The sequence below is a fragment of the Pelobates fuscus genome, chromosome 11 (genome assembly GCF_036172605.1).
Source record: "Pelobates fuscus isolate aPelFus1 chromosome 11, aPelFus1.pri, whole genome shotgun sequence".
Taxonomy (NCBI): domain Eukaryota; kingdom Metazoa; phylum Chordata; class Amphibia; order Anura; family Pelobatidae; genus Pelobates; species Pelobates fuscus.
Window position 1 is genome coordinate 110,705,549 of NC_086327.1, and position 19,464 is coordinate 110,725,012.

Sequence of the window (19,464 nt, forward strand, 5' to 3'; positions counted from 1 at the left end):
GTTCAACTGGGCATGCGCGAGAATTTCATAGCGCTATCTATTGTGGGCAGATGACGTGTCCTGCAGAGCCTTTATATACACACACAAAGATGGCGGTGCCCAGGACCTAGGCAAAAAAAAAATATATATATTTATTTTTAAATGTAAAACAGGAGGCCATGGGGCATTTAGGGGTGAATAGGGGGACAATACAATGTAGTGGAGTAGGGAGGGGGGTTAAAAAAACAAAAAAACAGATGCAGCCATGACAGTGCCGTTTTAAGAATCCCCCTGCCTGTGCCAAGGCTTTTGAGGAAAAATGAATTATTCTGATTAAATTACCTATGGTACAGCAGAGTCTCTGATTAAATATATGCCAGTGTATGACATTAGAAAAACACTGATTGATCGCATGCCGATATAGATAGACAACACATAGACATTTATTTTCTTCATTTTGTTAAATTTTGGGTAGTGATTTGCAAATCTTTTATGTAATTATAATACGGACACTAAAAAGATAAAAGTATAATATTAAGTAACATATTTATGGGTTAAATAATTTGAGCTTTTCATTGTGTTAAATGTCAATGTGTTTGAATATCAGTTTGAAGATATTTGTGTATTTGTCTGCGTGTTAATACAATGCATTACAAACTGCATACTTTTTAACATAACATCATGGAAACTCCAGTGTCACTTTACTTGGCGGAATTTGTACGAACGTCATTCGTCGGTACTTGTGCACAATCGCACAAAAATTGTCTGCTTTGTTTGATTAGGTGAAGTGTTTCGAGACATGCAGAAACCTGTTTCAATTACCTTACTTTTGGCTGAAGACAAAAAGCAGTATTTTGGCAAGTAACAATGTTGTTAAAGAGACACTAAACTCTTAACTGTTGCTCTGTAGTTACATGCCCATTTTACGCTAACTGCCTCGTTATTGCTGATAAGGCTGGATGTGCATACCGACAGTATACTGACACACGCCCAAGCAGCTTGGCAGCTGCGAACAGAGAATAGAGAAGTAAGTTGTTGGTGGTTCTTCATTTTTAGGACTAGATTTTATTATATTAGGTGAGCGTGTCTTTTGGAATTAAATAGAAATCTTGCCATAGCTTTCAATGGAAGAAATGCTTCTCTGCTAACAGGATTGCAGGGTTAATCCACGCACAATGACACACAAAGACCACTTCAGCGATTTGAAGTGGTGATGGTGTTTGAAGTCAGTATTGAAACACCGCACCCACAGACATATAACAAGAGGTGCAAATCCATCTCTGAGTCACTAGCAGCCTAGAGCAAACATTGTTAAAGAGCAAAGCCACAGAAACCGCAAGCCGCAGAAGTCAATATTCATTGGATGAGAGCGTCAACTGACCGCTGTCAGCCAACGACTAATATTCAGTGCAATAAAAGTTGGTCTGAATTTACATTAAGTAGTGTGTGTGGAACTGCACTCACTCCCATAAATCTGAGCCAGGGTTCTTGCTGAACCGGAATCAAACACCAGATTTCCAAAAATGAATAAAGTAATAGAGGTGCAGGCACTCCTTGGTTCAAGACAGGTACTTTATTAGGAACCACAACAGCAACGTTTCGACCCCAAAAGGTCTTTGTCAAGCTTGACAAAGACCTTTTGGGGTCGAAACGTTGCTGTTGTGGTTCCTAATAAAGTACCTGTCTTGAACCAAGGAGTTCCTTGACCTCTATTACTTTATTGAATTCACATTAAGGCAGTCTAGAAACTTTAGTTCCAAGTTGGCTAATGACACCCGTGTGACGCTGCCGGTGGTGAAGTTAATGACGCTGCCGGAGGTGGGGTTAATCTCCGTATGTGCAGTGTTTCATAGCAAAAAACTATACGTACAGACTCCAAGCACCATGACCACTTCAATTCACCGAAGTGCTTGGAGTAACCCTTTAAGTTTCCCTCTTAAAGAGAATCCAGTTACCATCAGAACAAGTGACTCACTTAAGGTCTCCTCTGTCTGTTGCTTGTAAAACCAAAGCTTTCACTATAGTGACTGTCAGCGACCAGCACAGTCGGCATGCTTTATAAAATGCTATCTTAAAAGTACCGCCCCCTCCTCCCACTCTGGCCACCCACCCATTAGGTAAAAAAACCTATATTAGTTAATAGTGCAGTCTAGGGTTGGGTGCCTTTTCAGATTTCTGATGGCAATGATTTTTTGTTGATTTACTGTGCTAATAATATGTATGGATCAATTGCTATTTTTTGCCTGTATATGTACCCTGGTCTGTATACGTCAATAAAAATAAAAAATAAAATACTAAACGAATCCTTAATGTATTTGTTACAGGTTGCTTAAATTATGCAAACAAGTGGTAAAAAAAATGTAAAAAGCTTTGTGTGTTTTAAAAGGATCATAGAGCCTACCTAACTGTAATCTTATATAATCTTTCGGCATATACTATTGAAACTAAAGGATCTATTAGATCCTTCTATGTTAACCTTTTAACAGGCTACCACAAAGATTTTATGACTCACTGAGTGACTTCATCATTACGTCATGGTGGACATGGAAGGAGTATTTGAGATCTTCGTTATTGGGTGGGATTTACTTGTGGGACCAGGCTTGAGGGGGGCGGCGGGAGGGGTGAGGTTCCCGGCCCTTATGCTATGGAATGAAGGAGAGAGGGTTTTGGAGTTGTAAGCTATGTTAGTACTTATGAAGAGGACTGAAAGTAAATCTTGTACATAGATCCTGAGGATATTTTTGACTGTGTTGAAATTTCATTTAAATTCCCACACAATGTATATGTTTTTTTTTTGTTTTTTTTTAACAATGATAGTGCTGTTTAATACTATTACAATGTGTAATTACATTTATTATGGTCAGTAAATTCCATTCCAGGTCACTTAACATTCCATGTGACCTAAAAAAAAGAACTAAATGGTGTACTTCACTAGAAACATGACAATGAGAGTTACTTTAATATGGTTAGATCACCAATCATATGTTTCATGGGTGTACAGTGTAAAAATATGAAAGCTATAAAAAATATACATAAAAATAAATACTGGTAAAAAAATGACATTATTTAATAATGAATGCTAGGTAGTTTCCAAACTACATGAATAAAATAAAATATTCACATTGTGCTGGAATAGATCCCACAATGTTCTTCTCTGATAGCACAGACAAGTCTGCTGGCCTTTGTTTGCATATACAGTTGCAAGAAAAAGTATGTGAACCCTTTGGAATGATATGGATTTCTGCACAAATTGGTCATAAAATGTGAATCTGATCATCATCCAAGTCACAACAATAGACAATCACAGGCTGCTTAAACTAATACACAAATAATGAAATGTTGCCATGTTTTTATTGAACACACCATGTAAACATTCACAGTGCAGGATCTAGAAAGTATGTGAACCCCTAGACTAATGACATCTCCAAGAGCTAGTTGGGGTGAAATGTCAGCCAACTGGAGTCCAATCAATGAGATGAGATTGGAGGTGTTGGTTACAGCTGCCCTGCCCTATAAAAAGCACACACCAGTTCTGGGTTTGCTTTTCACAAGAAGCATTGCCTGATGTGAATGATGCCTCGCACAAAAGAGCTCTCAGAAGACCTACGATTAAGAATTGTTGACTTGCATAAAGCTGGAAAGGGTTATAAAAGTATCTCCAAAAGCCTTGCTGTTCATCAGTCCATGGTAAGACAAATTGTCTATAAATGGAGAAAGTTAAGCACTGCTGCTACTCTCCCTAGGAGTGGCCATCCTGTAAAGAGGTGAAGAAGAATCCTAGAGTGTCAGCTAAAGACTTACAAAAGTCCCTGTTAGCGAATCTACAATACGTAAAACACTAAACAAGAATGGATTTCATGGGAGGATACCACAGAGGAAGCCACTGCTGTCCAATCAAAACATTGCTGCACGTTTACAGTTTGCACAAGAGCACCTGGATGTTCCACATCAGTACTGGCAAAATATTCTGTGAACAGATGAAACCAAAGTTAAGTTGTTTGGAAGAAACACACAACACTATGTGTGGCGAAAAAGAGGCACAGCACATCAACATCAAAACCTCATCCCAACTGTGAAGTATGGTGGTGGGGGCATCATGAGTTGGGGCTGCTTTGCTGCGTCAGGGCCTGGACGGATTGTTATCATCGAAGGACAAATGAATTCCCAAGTTTATCAAGACATTTTGCAGGAGAACTTAAGGCCATCTGTCTACCAGCTGAAGCTCAACAGAAGATGGGTGTTGCAACCAGGGGCGTATTAGCCGCAAGGCAAACAAGGCATTTGCCTTGGGCGGCATTTTCCAGGGGGCGGCAAAAAAAGCCGCCCCCAAACGCCCAGGGCAAATGCCTTGTTAGCCTTGCGGCTAACTGACATGCCGTCTGGTCGGGCGGTCTGCTGAGCATTGCTGGCGGCCGGCGAGGGAGCACTTCCTCTGAGCTGTCTGCTCAGCTCCCTCGCGCGCCGCAGAGTGAGGCTGGGAGCCGGAATATGACGTCATATTCCGGCTCCGCCTCTCAGCCTCACTGTGCGGCGCGCGAGGGAGCTGAGCAGACAGCTCAGAGGAAGTGCTCCCTCGCCGGCCGCCAGCAATGCTCAGCAGACCGCCCGCCCGCCAGCATTGCCCAGCAGCCACTGGACCACCAGGGGGAAATAGGACCCCCCCCAGCATTCCCAAAGGTAAGGAGGCTGGGGGGGGGGGTACATTTAAAAAACAAAAAATGTGTTAAATATGTGAGTGAGTATGTGTGAATGTCTGTTAGTGTGTGTGTGAATGTCTGTGTGTATGTCTGTTAGTGTGTGTGTCTGTCTGTTAGTGTCTGTCTGTTAGTGTGTCTGTGTCTGTCTGTTAGTGTGTGTGTGAATGTCTGTTAGTGTGTGTGTGTGAATGTCTGTTAGTGTGTGTGTGTGAATGTCTGTTAGTGTGTGTGTGTGAATGTCTGTTAGTGTGTGTGTGAATGTCTGTTAGTGTGTGTGTGTATGTCTGTTAGTGTGTGTGTGTATGTCTGTTAGTGTGTGTGTGTGTATGTATGTCTGTTAGTGCGTGTGTGTGTCTGTTAGTGTGAGTGTGTGTGTGTCTTTAGTGTGAGTGTGTGTGTATCTGCTAGTGAGTGTGTGTGTTTCTGTTAGCGAGTGTGTGTTTCTGTTAGCTAGTGTATGCGTATCTGTAAGTGAATGTGTGTGTGTGTATTTAGAAGGCGGGGGAAGGGTGGGGGTGGTGCGGGCGGGGGGAAGGGTTGGATGGGGGTGGCGCGGGCGGGAGGGGGGCGCCTGAGTTTTGTCCTGCCTAGGGCAGCACAAAACCAGGATACACCACTGGTTGCAACAGGACAATGACCCAAAGCATAGAAGTAAAGCAACAACAGAATGGCTTAAACAGAAGAAAATATGCCTTCTGAAGTGGCCCAGTCAGAGTCCTGACCTCAACCCGATTGAGATGCTGTGGCATGACCTCAAGAAAGCGATTCACACCAGACATCCCAAGAATATTGCTGAACTGAAACAGTTCTGTAAAGAGGAATGGTCAAGAATTACTCCTGACCGTTGTGCACGTCTGATCTGCAACTACAGGAAACGTTTGGTTGAAGTTATTGCTGCCAAAGGAGGTTCAATCAGTTATTAAATCCAAGGGTTCACATACTTTTTCCACCTGCACTGTGAATGTTTACATGGTGTGTTCAATAAAAACATGGCAACATTTCATTCTTTGTGTGTTATCAGTTTAAGCAGCCTGTGATTGTCTATTGTTGTGACTTAGATGATGATCAGATCACATTTTATGACCAATTTGTGCAGAAATCCATATCATTCCAAAGGGTTCAAATACTTGACTATGACACCATATTACAGAAGGTGTTAGAAAATATTGCCCCCGGGTCTTTAATCCACCCATTATAGAGTTGCCATATCTCTTTTTTTAGGCGGACAGTTACAATTCTCTCTATCAGTATTTTCATATACGATTAAGCAGCCATATAAAATATAAACAATGGTAACAAATTAGAATCTTAGTTACACAAATTAGAGCACAATGTTAAAAAAAAACCTCTTAGTTCTCTGGGAATCACACCGTTTCTCGTTTTCTTTTAAATCAGGCTTCCTCAATAGATAAATCTTTCATTTTCGTTTAAAACAGGCTTCCCCAAACTCCGGCTTTCCAGATGTTGCCGAACTACATCTCCCATGATTCTATTAATGAAATAGATAGGTTGAGAATCATGGGAGTTGTAGTTCAGCAAAAACTGGAGGGCCGGAGTTTGGGGAAGCCTGTTTTAAATGAATATGAAAATATTTATCTATTGACATCACAATCCAGTTCAGTCCTGGCACTCTCAAGGCACACATTGCACTAGTGAAGACAAAACATACGTACTTTTTTCCCCTCTGATCTCTATGCTGTTTCAATGCTGACTGCCAGGTGTAAAATAGAGAGCTTCTAACAGCGATTTAAAAAGAGCCAAAATGGCAGCACTCAGTTCCAGAATAGAGGTTAATATAGCTATGTGAATTACTACGTTTAAATATATTTCTAGACCTGCAAACAAATGTTTCTTTAAAACAGGAGATAAGTCAACATAATATTAAAATTTTAGAAGATAACAATTTCTAAAAACAAGAGGCCCATAAGCGTTTTATCCTTGCTCACACAACAGGCTTTTAAAAAAAAAAATAAAAAATTTAGTCCATAATACGTTGATATTATAGAATGTAAGCATTTGTTACATTACTTTGTAGTTTATCAAACATCCATTGTGCTCAGCAGTTACCGTATATACTCGAGTATAAGCCGACCCGAATATAAGCCGAGGCCCCTAATTTTACCCCCAAAAACTGGGAAAACGTATTGACTCGAGTATAAGACTAGGGTGGGAAATGCAGCAGCTACTGGTAAATTTCTAAATAAAATTAGATCCTAAAAAAATTATATTAATTGAATATGTATTTACAGTGTGTGTATATAATGAATGCAGTGTGTGTGTATGAATGCAGTGTGTGTATGAGTGCAGTGTGTGTATGTATGAATGCAGTGTGTGTATGTATGCAGTGTGTGTATGTATGAGTGCAGTGTGTGTATGAATGCAGTGTGTGTATATGAGTGCAGTGTGTGTGTATGAGTGCAGTGTGTGTATATGAGTGCAGTGTGTGTGTATGAATGCAGTGTGAGTGTGTGTGATGCAGTGTGTGTTTGTGTATGTGTTGCAGAGCCTTGGTGGGGGGTGGGCATTTTTATTATTATTATTTTTTAATTATTATTTTAATATAATTTTTTTTCTTATATTATATTATTATATTTTATTATTATTTTATTTATTTTCGTCTCCCCTCCCTGCTTGATACATGGCAGGGAGGGGGGCTCTCACTCCCTGGTGGTCTAGTGGCATTGGCAGTTCAGTGGAGGGGGGCTGGCAGAGAGCGTTTATTTACCTCTCCTGCAGCTCCTGTCAACTCCCTTCTCCTCCGCGCCGGTCCGGCCAGCTCCCTCTGCAAGTCCCAGTGTAAGTCTTGCGAGAGCCGTGCTATAACCCGGCGGCTCTCGCGAGACTTACACTTGGAGCTGACAGGGGAGCTGACCGGACCGGCGCGGAGGAGAAGGGAGCTGACAGGTGCTGCAGGAGAGGTAAGTTACAGCTCTCTGCCAGCCCCCCTCCTACACAGCCCCTTGTCTGTATTATAGCAATGTAAATTGCCATAATACAGACATTGACTCGAGTACAAGTCGAGTTGGGGTTTTTCAGCACAAAAAATGTGCCGAAAAACTCGACTTATACTCGAGTATATACGGTAAACTATATTTTGATTTATTTATTTATTTCAAATATGTGACATCTGGAAAAGGACATTAGAAACATTCAAATAGCAGCCGTGTTTCAGAACAATTTGATCTTCTTGTAAGAATGATTGATCGTCGCTTCTGTCTGATAGATTTCCCATAAAATTAGGAACAATTGCTTTTCTGAAACTGTTTAAACATCATTTGCCTTATGTAATTTACCAAAGTAATATTTTTGCATGTCATTTTAAATGACACATCTGATAATGGTATCTTGTAAAAATGAAAAAAATAAATAATTATATTTAACATGGGTATTCATTATCAGGCTCAGACAGTGAAGCAAACCGTGCATGGACGATTGTAGCATACGCGTATATTGAATTTAATTCCCTTTGTAATCAGACAACGTATGAGAGCAAGGCTTGCCTGTCTATATGCCAATCACCTTAGAAAGGTTCTTAACTTTTTTGAAAAAGGACTCATCGGACATCGTATTAGATTGTGCACCCGTTCTTCAATTTTCAAATTCTTCACTGAGCCATTATTCAATTGTTATGTAATATTTAAAACCATAAATTCAAAAAAGCATTTCAATTGGAGTCTTGTTAGATATGCGTCAGTGTGTAATTGTCCAGAGACTGATGAATATGATGGGTTTGTTTCACTGAAATAACACTGGAACCGAGTTTTGGGTCCAGACCGAGGTACTGTAGAATTGCGTAGTAACAGATCAAAGAACACGGTGTAGTTAATATCAAAAAAATAAAAATGGGCAGCAACATACATATACAAGCGACTAAATATGAGTGTAAGCTCACGATATAGAATGCATGTGCGCTCCTAAATAAACTATAAGGATAATCAAAATTTATACAAATATAAATGTATTTATTATTCAATGATAAATAAAAAGATAGCTAAATAGATCTATAATTGATAAAGTTAATATAGTATTAGACATATGACATAATAAAGCTATCTAGATATATAAAAAACACACAATTATATAAAAATGTAGCGAAAATATAAATGAGAAAACTCAATAAAAGTACCTAACCTCGGTGGGGGCCCCCACCGAGGTATAAACCAGAGGAATGCTCGGGAGCAGGACGAAGTCCGACGTGTGAGGAGTGTAGTGCTGGACCGCGGTCGGTGTCTTCTAAAAAGACCGCGGTGAATAGAGAAGGCACTCCAACAGGGGACGCGTTGCACCACGGTCGGTGCCTTCAAAAAAGACCGCGGTGTGTGGAGACCGGCCGGCAGCAGAACACGCCTCAAGTAGATACTCACGGGGATTCCTGCACCCGACCTCTTCCTGCAACAGCTGATCGAGGTATCAAGCTAGCAGCTGTGGCTCATCGACGCGTTTCGTCCCGCCCACGGGACTTTCTCAAGATGCAGAAACAGCCACAGTTCGAACTTGCAGTTCCTGCACTTTCCACGTCCGAGCTGTTCTCCTGATCACTAACACGTGGGCGCTCCTTGTTTGGCTTGAGGCTTTGCTCGAGTTCTGCCGATTGAGGGGCGCTGGTGGTTGGGCCTGCTGTGCAGTTCAGAGCGCCACCATCACGGGAAGATGGACTGTAGAATTGCGTGTTAAAAGCAGAAACCTTCCTTTAAAACATGACTTGAAGAAGGCTCAGGTAGGTATGCACATAATTTATACCATAAGACAATATTCTGGAAAAATCACAAGGAAATTAATAGATTAAACCTCTCTCTGTGTTGAGGATGTCATGGACCAGTTGCATCTATTTAAAGTGTCCAGGCCTGTACATGGTTCAGTATATAATACCTGTAGAGTAACATCGTAATTAGAGCATTTTCTTGTATTGAATTGGAAATTGCATTACTGCTGGTAAAAAATGTTTTATATGTAAATGTTTAGAGTTTACATTGAAAAGCATTAAGATATTTGTATTAAGAGTTTTCCAACTAAGTGATTTTTACACAGTATTGTAAAAACCTGTCGCCTTTCAATTTGAACACTTATACCCACCTGAGAATTATAGGTGTTTTAATTACAATGTGTAGCCCAACCTTAGCTAAGGACTAGCTTACTATTAAGACATGCTAATAGCCATTTATCTAACATTATATATTTGTTTTCCAGTGGTAGGTGGATGAAAGCGTTTAACATCTGGAGAAAGTCATCAACAACAGCCAGTGACTTCCCATTATCTGCTGGAGACGACCAGTAAAGAATTTTGTCTACTGGACATTCCATTGAGTCATCTCTCTGCTTTCACATCTGATAATTTGTAGCGCAGGGTGTACAGGTGTGCTGGTCACTGGATCATGACAGCCTTTGAAATGGGAGTCTAAGCGTAAAAAGAAAAAAAAAGAATCCAGACGCTACATTTGTGAACAGCTTGTGAAAACAAGACACAGGAGGGTTGATCTTTACTTTTTTTTTTTCTACATCTGATATTCCCATTGCCAAAATTTCATGTGAAACAGAAACACTGTGATCTGTGGAATTGCACTTTTTGGAATTTGAATTTTTTGTCAGATCTGTTGGATTACTGGAAGAAATATACTTTGTTGGTGTAGCCACCATGTCGTTATCATCTCCTGAAGTAAACTCCAAGAAGAAGCATCCCAAGGAGTCACTGAATGGAGATGATCAGGACCATCAATTTCTTTTCGTAAACATTGTCCACGTGGGTGAGTAAGCTTGTTTTATTTATTGTGGATAAAATAAACGTTACATGTGTGAATAGCTTGAAGTAAAAAACTCGGAAAATATATTTCACGCAAAATCTCTAAATCTTATTGATATCATACAGATAGAGTCACACTGTGATTTATTAAATTGTGTTGAAAATAAATTGAAAAATGTAGGCAAAAATAACTGATTTGGGAAAATTCTCCAGCTCAGCTGTAGACCCAGCTTGGTTATTTTAGTTAAAATTTGGCTCGTTTTCACTCGCTACAACTTAGTGATAAAGAAAGACTGAAAAACTGTGTTGATTTGTTGTTTCTTCTTGTTTTGTATTTGTTTCTTCATTTGAAACCAGCTTTTGATGGTACATCTCTGTATGACAAGAAGGCACACCTCCAGTCACAGTGGTATATCTGCTAAACAGTGAGGTTTTAGTGCCATGAAAAGAGAATTTGCTCAATTAAATTTAAACATGCTCTCTTAGTTTATTAATATTCTCAAATATCCCCCATTTTTTTTTTTACCTACCTTTTGATTATACAGATTTCAATTCTCTTCAACTCATTGTTAAGCAAAAAAAAAAAAATCTTGAAAATGTTCAATCTCTGGTACAGGATGTGAATGTTGCTTGTTCACACTAGTGACCCAAATGGTAGGGAACTTTTGGCAATCCAGATGTTGTGGACTACATCTATTATATTGCTCTTACTGCCATAATGCTGGCAATGCTTCGGGTTAGGTGTAGTCCACAACATCTGGAGTCCCAAAGCCTGCCTAAGCCTGCGTCAGTGCATAGAATTGATTGTGATGTGATTCTGTATATTATTGTAGATACATTATTAAGGTATTTTGTATTGCTACAAGAGACCTAACATTTTGGTACTGCTTGCAGCTGGTTAAAGGGGGATGCTACCGCAAAAAAGGTACCCTTTAATAGATTCTTATATGGCACAGTATATATATATATATATATATATATATATATATATATATATATTATTTTTTTAGTAGGAGTGAGAGAAAAGTACAGAGAACATAAATGCAGGGTAAAAAAATGTAGGTAGGTTAATAAATATTATATCTCTATATTATCTTAACATCAAACATAACTTTGGTGCAAAATATAAACACAAAGCTTTTTTCAACTAAAACCATTGATCTTGAACTCATTATCCACATTTTTATTTTAATTAGTTTAAAGGCACAACAAGAAGTGCAGCAATTAGTGAGTTGAAAGGTGAAGAAACAAAATAATTAAAGTGATAAGAGGAGAGGGGATTTGATTAATTAAATGAAAAAGGAAGAAAATAAATAGTTGGTGTGAAAGAAAATGTAAGAAACTTCCGTAGATATCAGTGAACGTTTGAACAAGGTGGAAAAGTTTGAGATAGGAAAAGGAAGGGAAAACCATTTGCTGTCATGTTACAGCTTTCGTGTTCTCTTCACTATAAATACAAAAATTATATAAAATCAAATAAAAACCCACTCCTAATGCTGGTGATAAACTAGTTGCACTAGTACGACAATATTCATTTTTAGTGCCTCCTTGAGCTACAAAAGAATTTCGGGGATCATACCCTTTGCTCCATGAAAACACCCACATTCATAACCTCTTAATGGGACATCTCAGAACCCTAAAACATTTTAGCTCCCTGAAAAGTTTTATATCTGAAGAGTTTCCAATAGAAATTGCAACGTTTATAAATTAACCTTGTCACGCCCCCCTAGCTGTCAATCAGATAATCTGTCCTGTTACTTCCTGGTAGTTTAGCTCAGTGGTAACTGAGTAACTGAAATAGTTGTAAATTAGTGTTCGCAAATGCACATAAGTACATAGTATCCAGTATATCAAATACAGGAACGACAATTAAGACTATTATATATATATATATATTTATATATGAAAATACGCTTGCTAGTCCAAAGATAGATAAAAAAAAAAAATCAATAATAATCAATAAAAAACATTTGCTCGTCCATTTTGCATTACAATGTTTCAACATTTAAGGGGCAGGCAGTTTTTACTCCGTCATGTTATACTTTTATCTTAGAACAAGATTTTTATTGATTTTACATTGATGTATGTGTTCATTTATTTTACTTGGCAATAATTCATTTAGGTGACGGCACTTTGCCAGCTTCTCTCCACTTACAGCTTTCCGATGTATATCTTGTTACACTGATGTGACTTTTCTAGTTGTATTGAGGTTAACCTGTCAACAAATAAGACAAGTGTGTTTTGACACCCTATGATGTTCTTTTGCGGTGGAGTTGCACTGTGGGGGGAGAGCACTTTCATACACCCCTTCTGAAACACTATACACAGGACACTCCAGACATGGTAAATGTTGTCAACAGATTAAATATAAATAAGTTCTTTACAAAATCATGTTGAAAGTGGTGGGTTTTCGGAAATCTTTACTGGTAAATCTCCTCCAGCTGGAACTGCTTAGTTTACAATAGACAACACAAAGACGAATATTGTCAGGTATAGGGCACGGTTTATAGGTCTTGTATTTTTTGAAGGTAATCCCATATCATGTAAAAGAAATATTAAATTGCATGCCAACAAGCCTGACTTCCATAATATGTCAGGAATGTTAATCCTCATTCATCACAGCTCAAGAAAATATGTAAAATACATACAAGGGAGTGCTAATGTTTTGGAGCACATGTCAGATAAGATGAAATAATGAGGTCTTGGTGCCAATTCACAGTTTTTATGACTATGAAATGAGGAGAGGTTCACAGAAGTTCCATGGAATGGTTCTAGTGGAACACAACTGTCTCAGCCAGGGAATGTCTCGATGTCTGCCATGCTGTAGGTTCAGTTGGATGTTGTTTGTGCCAGTAACAAATTAATAGTTCAACTCCTGTGATGTTTCTGTAGGTAGGTTTGTCAATTACTAGGACCACAGTGTCCTGGCACCCACAAGATCTCTACTGAACCACGGCGCGTGGCCTCCAGTGATATTCTGCAATTTTAACTCTGGATGTTGATGGGGTTTATTCCCTTGTTAACTGATGTCTCAGTTAAAATAAGAGTAAAATATGTGTTGATGCACCTCATTTGAAAGTTGCCAATGTGATGCTGGCCGATGGCATCATTTTTTTTTACCTAAGACCCCAAGGTGCATTGCAAGGACACACTTTTATGGTTCTTGTTGTCTTAACGTGAGTTCCTCATTGTTTTGTGTGGCTTTTGTTTTTGGCTTGTTTCTCTTGTTGATTTATTTTGGCAAGGGTAGGGTTTTCAGTGTTTTTCTACTCCAGCATACCAGGTTTTCGGCGGGTCCTTGATTTTGCTAGTAGGATTTTTCTTTTGCGTTAAGTCCGGCCACTCTAAGGACTGGTAATACACCTCCCACTGTTTCTTTCTTTGTCTCTGTTTTAGGCTGCATTTGGAAAGTAGGATCAGTGGTATCCTGACAATGGGCTGTAGGCACAAGTTTTTATGATCATGCATTTCTGTTACATCCCAGGATATTTAATCTTATGTTTACTTTCACCCTATATACAGCAAATATGTTTTGTGGGGTCTGAAAAATGAAATTAAATGTAGAAATCAAGAGACTACTTTATTTACCTCTGTTCTATAACGGGGCACCTCCATCTTGGCAACCTGTCAATCATAATAATTATTGTTGTTCTTTTCCGCCATTGAACACTGCTAGTGGAACAGTTGAAACAAGCAGAATGCATTGTCTGCCTTGGCTTTGTCTTGACTGAATTTGCTAAATCTTTTAAAAGATTAACGCAAGTTAAAGGTTCATTTTTAACGTATTAAAGTATTATTCAGTGGTTTACACTTACAGTTTCCCATTAATAAATCATAACAGCAATTATTAATACCTGCAAACTAAAAAAATACCCTTTAGTACTGGTATAAGTTATTTCTGTGTAAATATGATACTTCTATTTGAATACGGTTCCTTTACAGGAAGTCTGTAGACGTTCTACATATTGCTGCATATTTTACATATTGATTCCCTTAACTTGACTGATTTTCATTCATTATTTTCAGTGAATGAAACTCCATGGTTGGCTCAATTTATTTTATAGAATTGTATGGAAAAACTGTACATTTCCATTCAATTGTCTCCTTAAAACTGTTCGAATGGGAGCGGAGGTGCAACCATTTTTCTGCATTTTTTTGAGAAAACATGCTTCTGGCTTCATAAAAAAAATCGAATATTATATTTCTTTATTGCATCATGCCCTATCAGAAACATGTTGCGCCTTCGGTGCCTGGAGGCTTCCGTTAACACATTGTTCTTTTTGCAAACTGCAAAGGAATGCAAAGGCATTTGTGAAATAATCAATTTAGATCCCAGAGTAATGTAAAACGAGGTTATTGGAGAGAAAAATAGAATAAAATGAGGAGATTTGCAGGAAGAATGAGAGAGAAAATTGGATCTTTTATTCTATAATTCTAAATGAATGTTAAAAAAAAAAAAATATGTTTTGTGTTCACTTATTACCTAATCAACGTTTTCTTAAACTCCTTAACCAAATTTCCGATTAACTGATAATTGTTCATTCAGAATACCTTAGCTATGATTTTTTCCCCTGCAAATAATGAAGGTTATATCTTAATTTTTAGAAATCGTTTTCAATTAATGCTAAGTGTAGATGAGAAATCTCACATTATAGCTTTTAATGTACATTTTACAGTTGTACAAGATACACTTTATTTGTATTTTCTTTTCTTTAAAGACCGTAGCCATGAGTTAATTTACCGCTCTGCTTATGTTAATTTAACTCAAGCAATCTGATGATACAGAATTTGATTTTCTTATAATTACCCTGATAAAGCATTTCATTTATAGTAGAGTGTTCCAGTTCTAATAATTGGATTTGAAACAGAAGATTAGGTAAACATTGTAAAGCAAGTTTGTGTAGAATTTTACATTGTATTTTATACCCAAATGGTAGTGTAGGGGTTTATTCCCTAAACAATGAGTTTCAGTTTTCCCGAGTACGGCTTAGGCGGTGAGGTCTAGAGAGACATAGGAAAGGGAGATATATTTACATGAATTTCTCCTTTCCATGTGCTGCTATCTATTGCCCTTCTGTTTCTGAAAGATGATGCTATCATGTTTGCTTGAAACGGGGGTCTATTAAAGGTCTGTGAATCAAATTGCACCTTGTGTGTCGATACACCTGTTCCCATCAGCCGTTATGATTGGGTGTTGAAGGTAAATGCCAAGAGTCAGCAAGTGGTATATGATTACAACTTTGTCGTTTGTCAAATTTTGCCATCATTTTTTCAGTGATGAAGAATAATTTAACTCTTTTAATTATAAGAAATATAAATACTTTGATGTATACATAATACAAAACAGTCCCACCCCAAAAAACAAACAAAAACCAGAAGCGAAAATGTGCTTTAAATAAGTAATTTATAATTCAATCATTAAAATGCCTATTTAAGATAAATTAAGGTGATTTAATCACAGATTTTGGACACTTAATCTGTCAACGTCATAAAAGGTGAAAAAAAAAAGTGATAGGCGCTCACTATAGTAATAAACACAGGGTAGCTGTGGGCTGCAGTAACCAATACAAGCATTACCAAACCTTGTAGATAGTAGAATATGAGAAAAGGTAGAAGGAGGCCGCACCCCAAACAATATATATGGAAATTTATACGTACACAGGTTTTCATAAAGTTGTACACACCGTTGACCTAAAAAATAAAAGCAAAAAATATAATAGTGCAGTACAGTATATCTGGTGAATAGGTAGTGAAGTAATCTTATGTGGTTTTCACTCACATTTGATAGAGCTAACTGAGAGCTTAGCTGTATTGCGCATGGACGGAACAATCCCCATCTAAGGATATATGTTGGTATAGACGTCCCGGATTTCTCAAGTAAGGTGCAATGTGCAGGACATATGTAAAAATAAGTACAAGAAAAAATACTCCAATGGTGAAGTAAGTACTAATAGATATAAAAAAGAAATAAAGTAATGTACTTACATTTACCAGAGCAGAATTTGCTCTGGTATATACAGCATGGGTGGTATATTCCCCACCTAGGAATATGATGGGACCAGGAAGCGGAGAAAAAAATATTGTATAAAACTAAATATGTAATATGTCTTAAAAGGCAATCCTGTATGCTGACAATCCTACAAAATAAACTAATGACTGTTCATTGGGTTTGTGTATGCAGAATTTGTGGTTTAAGATTCTGGAATCACTATTAGTAAAAAGGAGCATTTTTTTGTACATTTTTTTTATCAATTGTCTTAGGAAACTCTGTAAGGTGATTAATGTACTGTGAAAACGAACAAAAGCAGAGATGACAGGAAACATAGGCCATGCAGAGACTTGCCTGAGTAAGGAGATGCAATGTGGAAAGCATTTTATAACAGTAGCAAGTAAATTGCTTTATGATGAAACAAAAAATAATAATGATAAACTCCTTTGTGAATCTTTACACCCGGAGGACGTTAAGGCCAATGCAAAACCACCGCAATTATCTAGGTAATTCTTAGAGCAGGCCAGGTAATTGCTGTGTGGGATTCACCCAGATTAGTTTATATTATCAGGCCATTTCACATAGAAAAACATTGTTCAGGAATCACTGCACTTTGCGATCTAGAGGGTGTTATTGCTAACAATAACAACACAGAGTAGACATATCATCCTGACTTTAGGTTTCATTTAAGGTTATTTGGTGTTTCAAAGACCGCACGCGATGAAAGAGAGCTAATTTTTCATTTATTTGAATGGAATTTCATGGACAAGCCTACTCATCGTACAATCATGGGGCTTATTCGCTAGACGGCAATGCAAATTGAGGTCCAAATAAGGCTCCTTGTCAGTGGGGATGGAGGAAACTTAGAAACCAGTGTTTACTGGTATTCAATAAAATTGCCTAATTCTCGTGGATAATTCTGTTAGCTCCCATGACAGCCTGCTTCCTGAGGAGAAGGGTGCTTAAAGTTTTGACTTAAGATATTACACATACCTAATGAACCACACTCATACACATACCTAATTAGCCACACGCTCCAACACAACTCTGCATACTTATACTTATGCGACACCTAATTAGCCATACTCGCGCACTCACCTGCATAGATTTTCTCACACACACATACAGATCTAATAAGCCGCAATCTCTCTCACTTACAAATGTACGCACAAAAAGCCATTATACACACACAGATATCTCATCAGCTACAATCTCTATCACGCACACAGAAACACTCTTCTTCCGGGCTGGCTAATGACACTGTTCAAGGTGGAGTTACACCTCGGGCAACAAAGAGTATTTTCTCTGTATGTGCAGCATTTTTAAGGTAAAACACTGCACTTACGGACCTTAAGTACCACGACCACTTCAAATCAGTGTTTGGAGAAACCTTTTGTACGTCTCCTGTCTTATCTTGTGTAAGAACAGCCACCTATAAGTTCTCTTTAGTCAGAAGTAACAATTATTTGCAAAGACTGCTCACAATTTAAACAACTTGCAACTTGCAAACTGGCAACGAGCATGGAAATGTCCAGTGTTTGTAAATGGCGTTAGAGTTTATCAGCGTGCACAGCCTTGCAGTCTACTGCATGGTCTTTGGACGGATCACGGTTTGTGTCCAACCAAAGAGTGTTTAAAGATGGTTGCCTCCACTGGGTAAGAGTAAGACAGAGGATTCGCTTAAAATGATTATTTACTTAAATGTATGGATTGCAATGTAATAAACAGAGGCTACAATACATATGATCTTCTATTTTCAATAATAATAAAAATGATGACAGTTTTCCCTTAATAAAAAAATTAAAGCAGCTTAGCACCGTCACCCTTTTAAACCTCCTAACCCAATCATTTAGCCACAATCAAACACTCCAACATTTCAAATCTAATCTTAGTAATTAAGAAATTAAATCTTGTTTAGAATCTTGCTTCTCATTTTTTATACTTTCTGGCGTTTTGCTGTATATACCCTGTGCTCAGATACCAAAAAGGAGAACGATTAGTCCTTAGCACAAAACAAACTTGTTATTGAAGAATATAGTTGTTATCATACAAACCAAAACAACAAAGACATTTTTTTCCCCAGCGCTGCCTAGTTTGGGATACAAAATACAAGAGAAAATAACTGGTGGCTTGTTCTGAATTAATTTATGCAGGAAAAAAACAAAAGAGGAATTATACAGGAACCCGCATGTGACACGGGACACTGAACAGCTTTTATTTCAATCTAGCTTGCAGCTAGAATATATTTGTACTTTGAATAAAGCACTGTCTTAATATCAGTTGAGACAAATTGACTCTTGAGGTTTATATTTCAGTTTTTGTTTTTTTCTTTCTTACATTTATATTTTACATTTGACAAATTATCCTTTTGCTGCATTAAGGTACTTTATAGGTCACTCTTGTAGAAGATGCAAGAATTGTTCGACTTTAGCTCCTGAAATACTGCGTTGGGGGAATAATTACTCGTTTCACTGGGATACTGGAAGTCATGAGAAAAAAAAAAACTAGGAATGCCAAATGTGTGGTATCTCGGAAGATAGTGATAAATTCCAGTTTCAAGTCAAAAATTGACTGAATCAGTTCAGTAAAGGCTGCAGCAGGGAGCTAGGTAGAGCTACGGGGTGCAATCAACATGGACGAGTAAGAATAAATAGCCATTTATATTGTATAAATCAGCTTCAGGTTGATAAGTTAGAGTTGAACCATGCTTTAATTTATTGAAGTCAGGCCCTTATGACTGTTGCTCTAGGCTTCCACCTGTTTTTCAAACCTTTCATGACTGCAAATGATTTTGTCACTGCTGGAGGGTACATCCTTAAAATCTAGGCCACCGGGAGACAGCATGTGGATTTTCAGCTGTCAACAAACCATGAGTCTATACAACTAATTCCTTGTGCTACTGAAATATGTATTGATCTGTTCCAGAAACGCATTGACCTTCATCGGGTTTACAAACTTTACAGCAGGACCGTTGCTTTTATTTTGTACAAAAAATTAGTTAACTGAAAACTAGATATGGGTTATGATTTTGTATTTGATTCTCACTGCTTTTAATATGTATT

At 38.0% G+C, this 19,464-nt stretch overlaps 1 protein-coding gene across 1 annotated transcript in view; it reads left to right on the forward strand.

Moving 5' to 3' along the window:
- Positions 1-19,464, forward strand: part of PLCH2 (phospholipase C eta 2) — a 555,068-nt gene that overhangs the window by 39,207 nt on the left and 496,397 nt on the right. The window contains exon 2 of the mRNA XM_063436484.1: positions 9,864-10,417. Coding sequence (XP_063292554.1) covers positions 10,309-10,417 — 109 coding nt within the window. The 5' untranslated portion in view covers positions 9,864-10,308. The remainder of the gene's footprint in view (positions 1-9,863; positions 10,418-19,464) is intronic.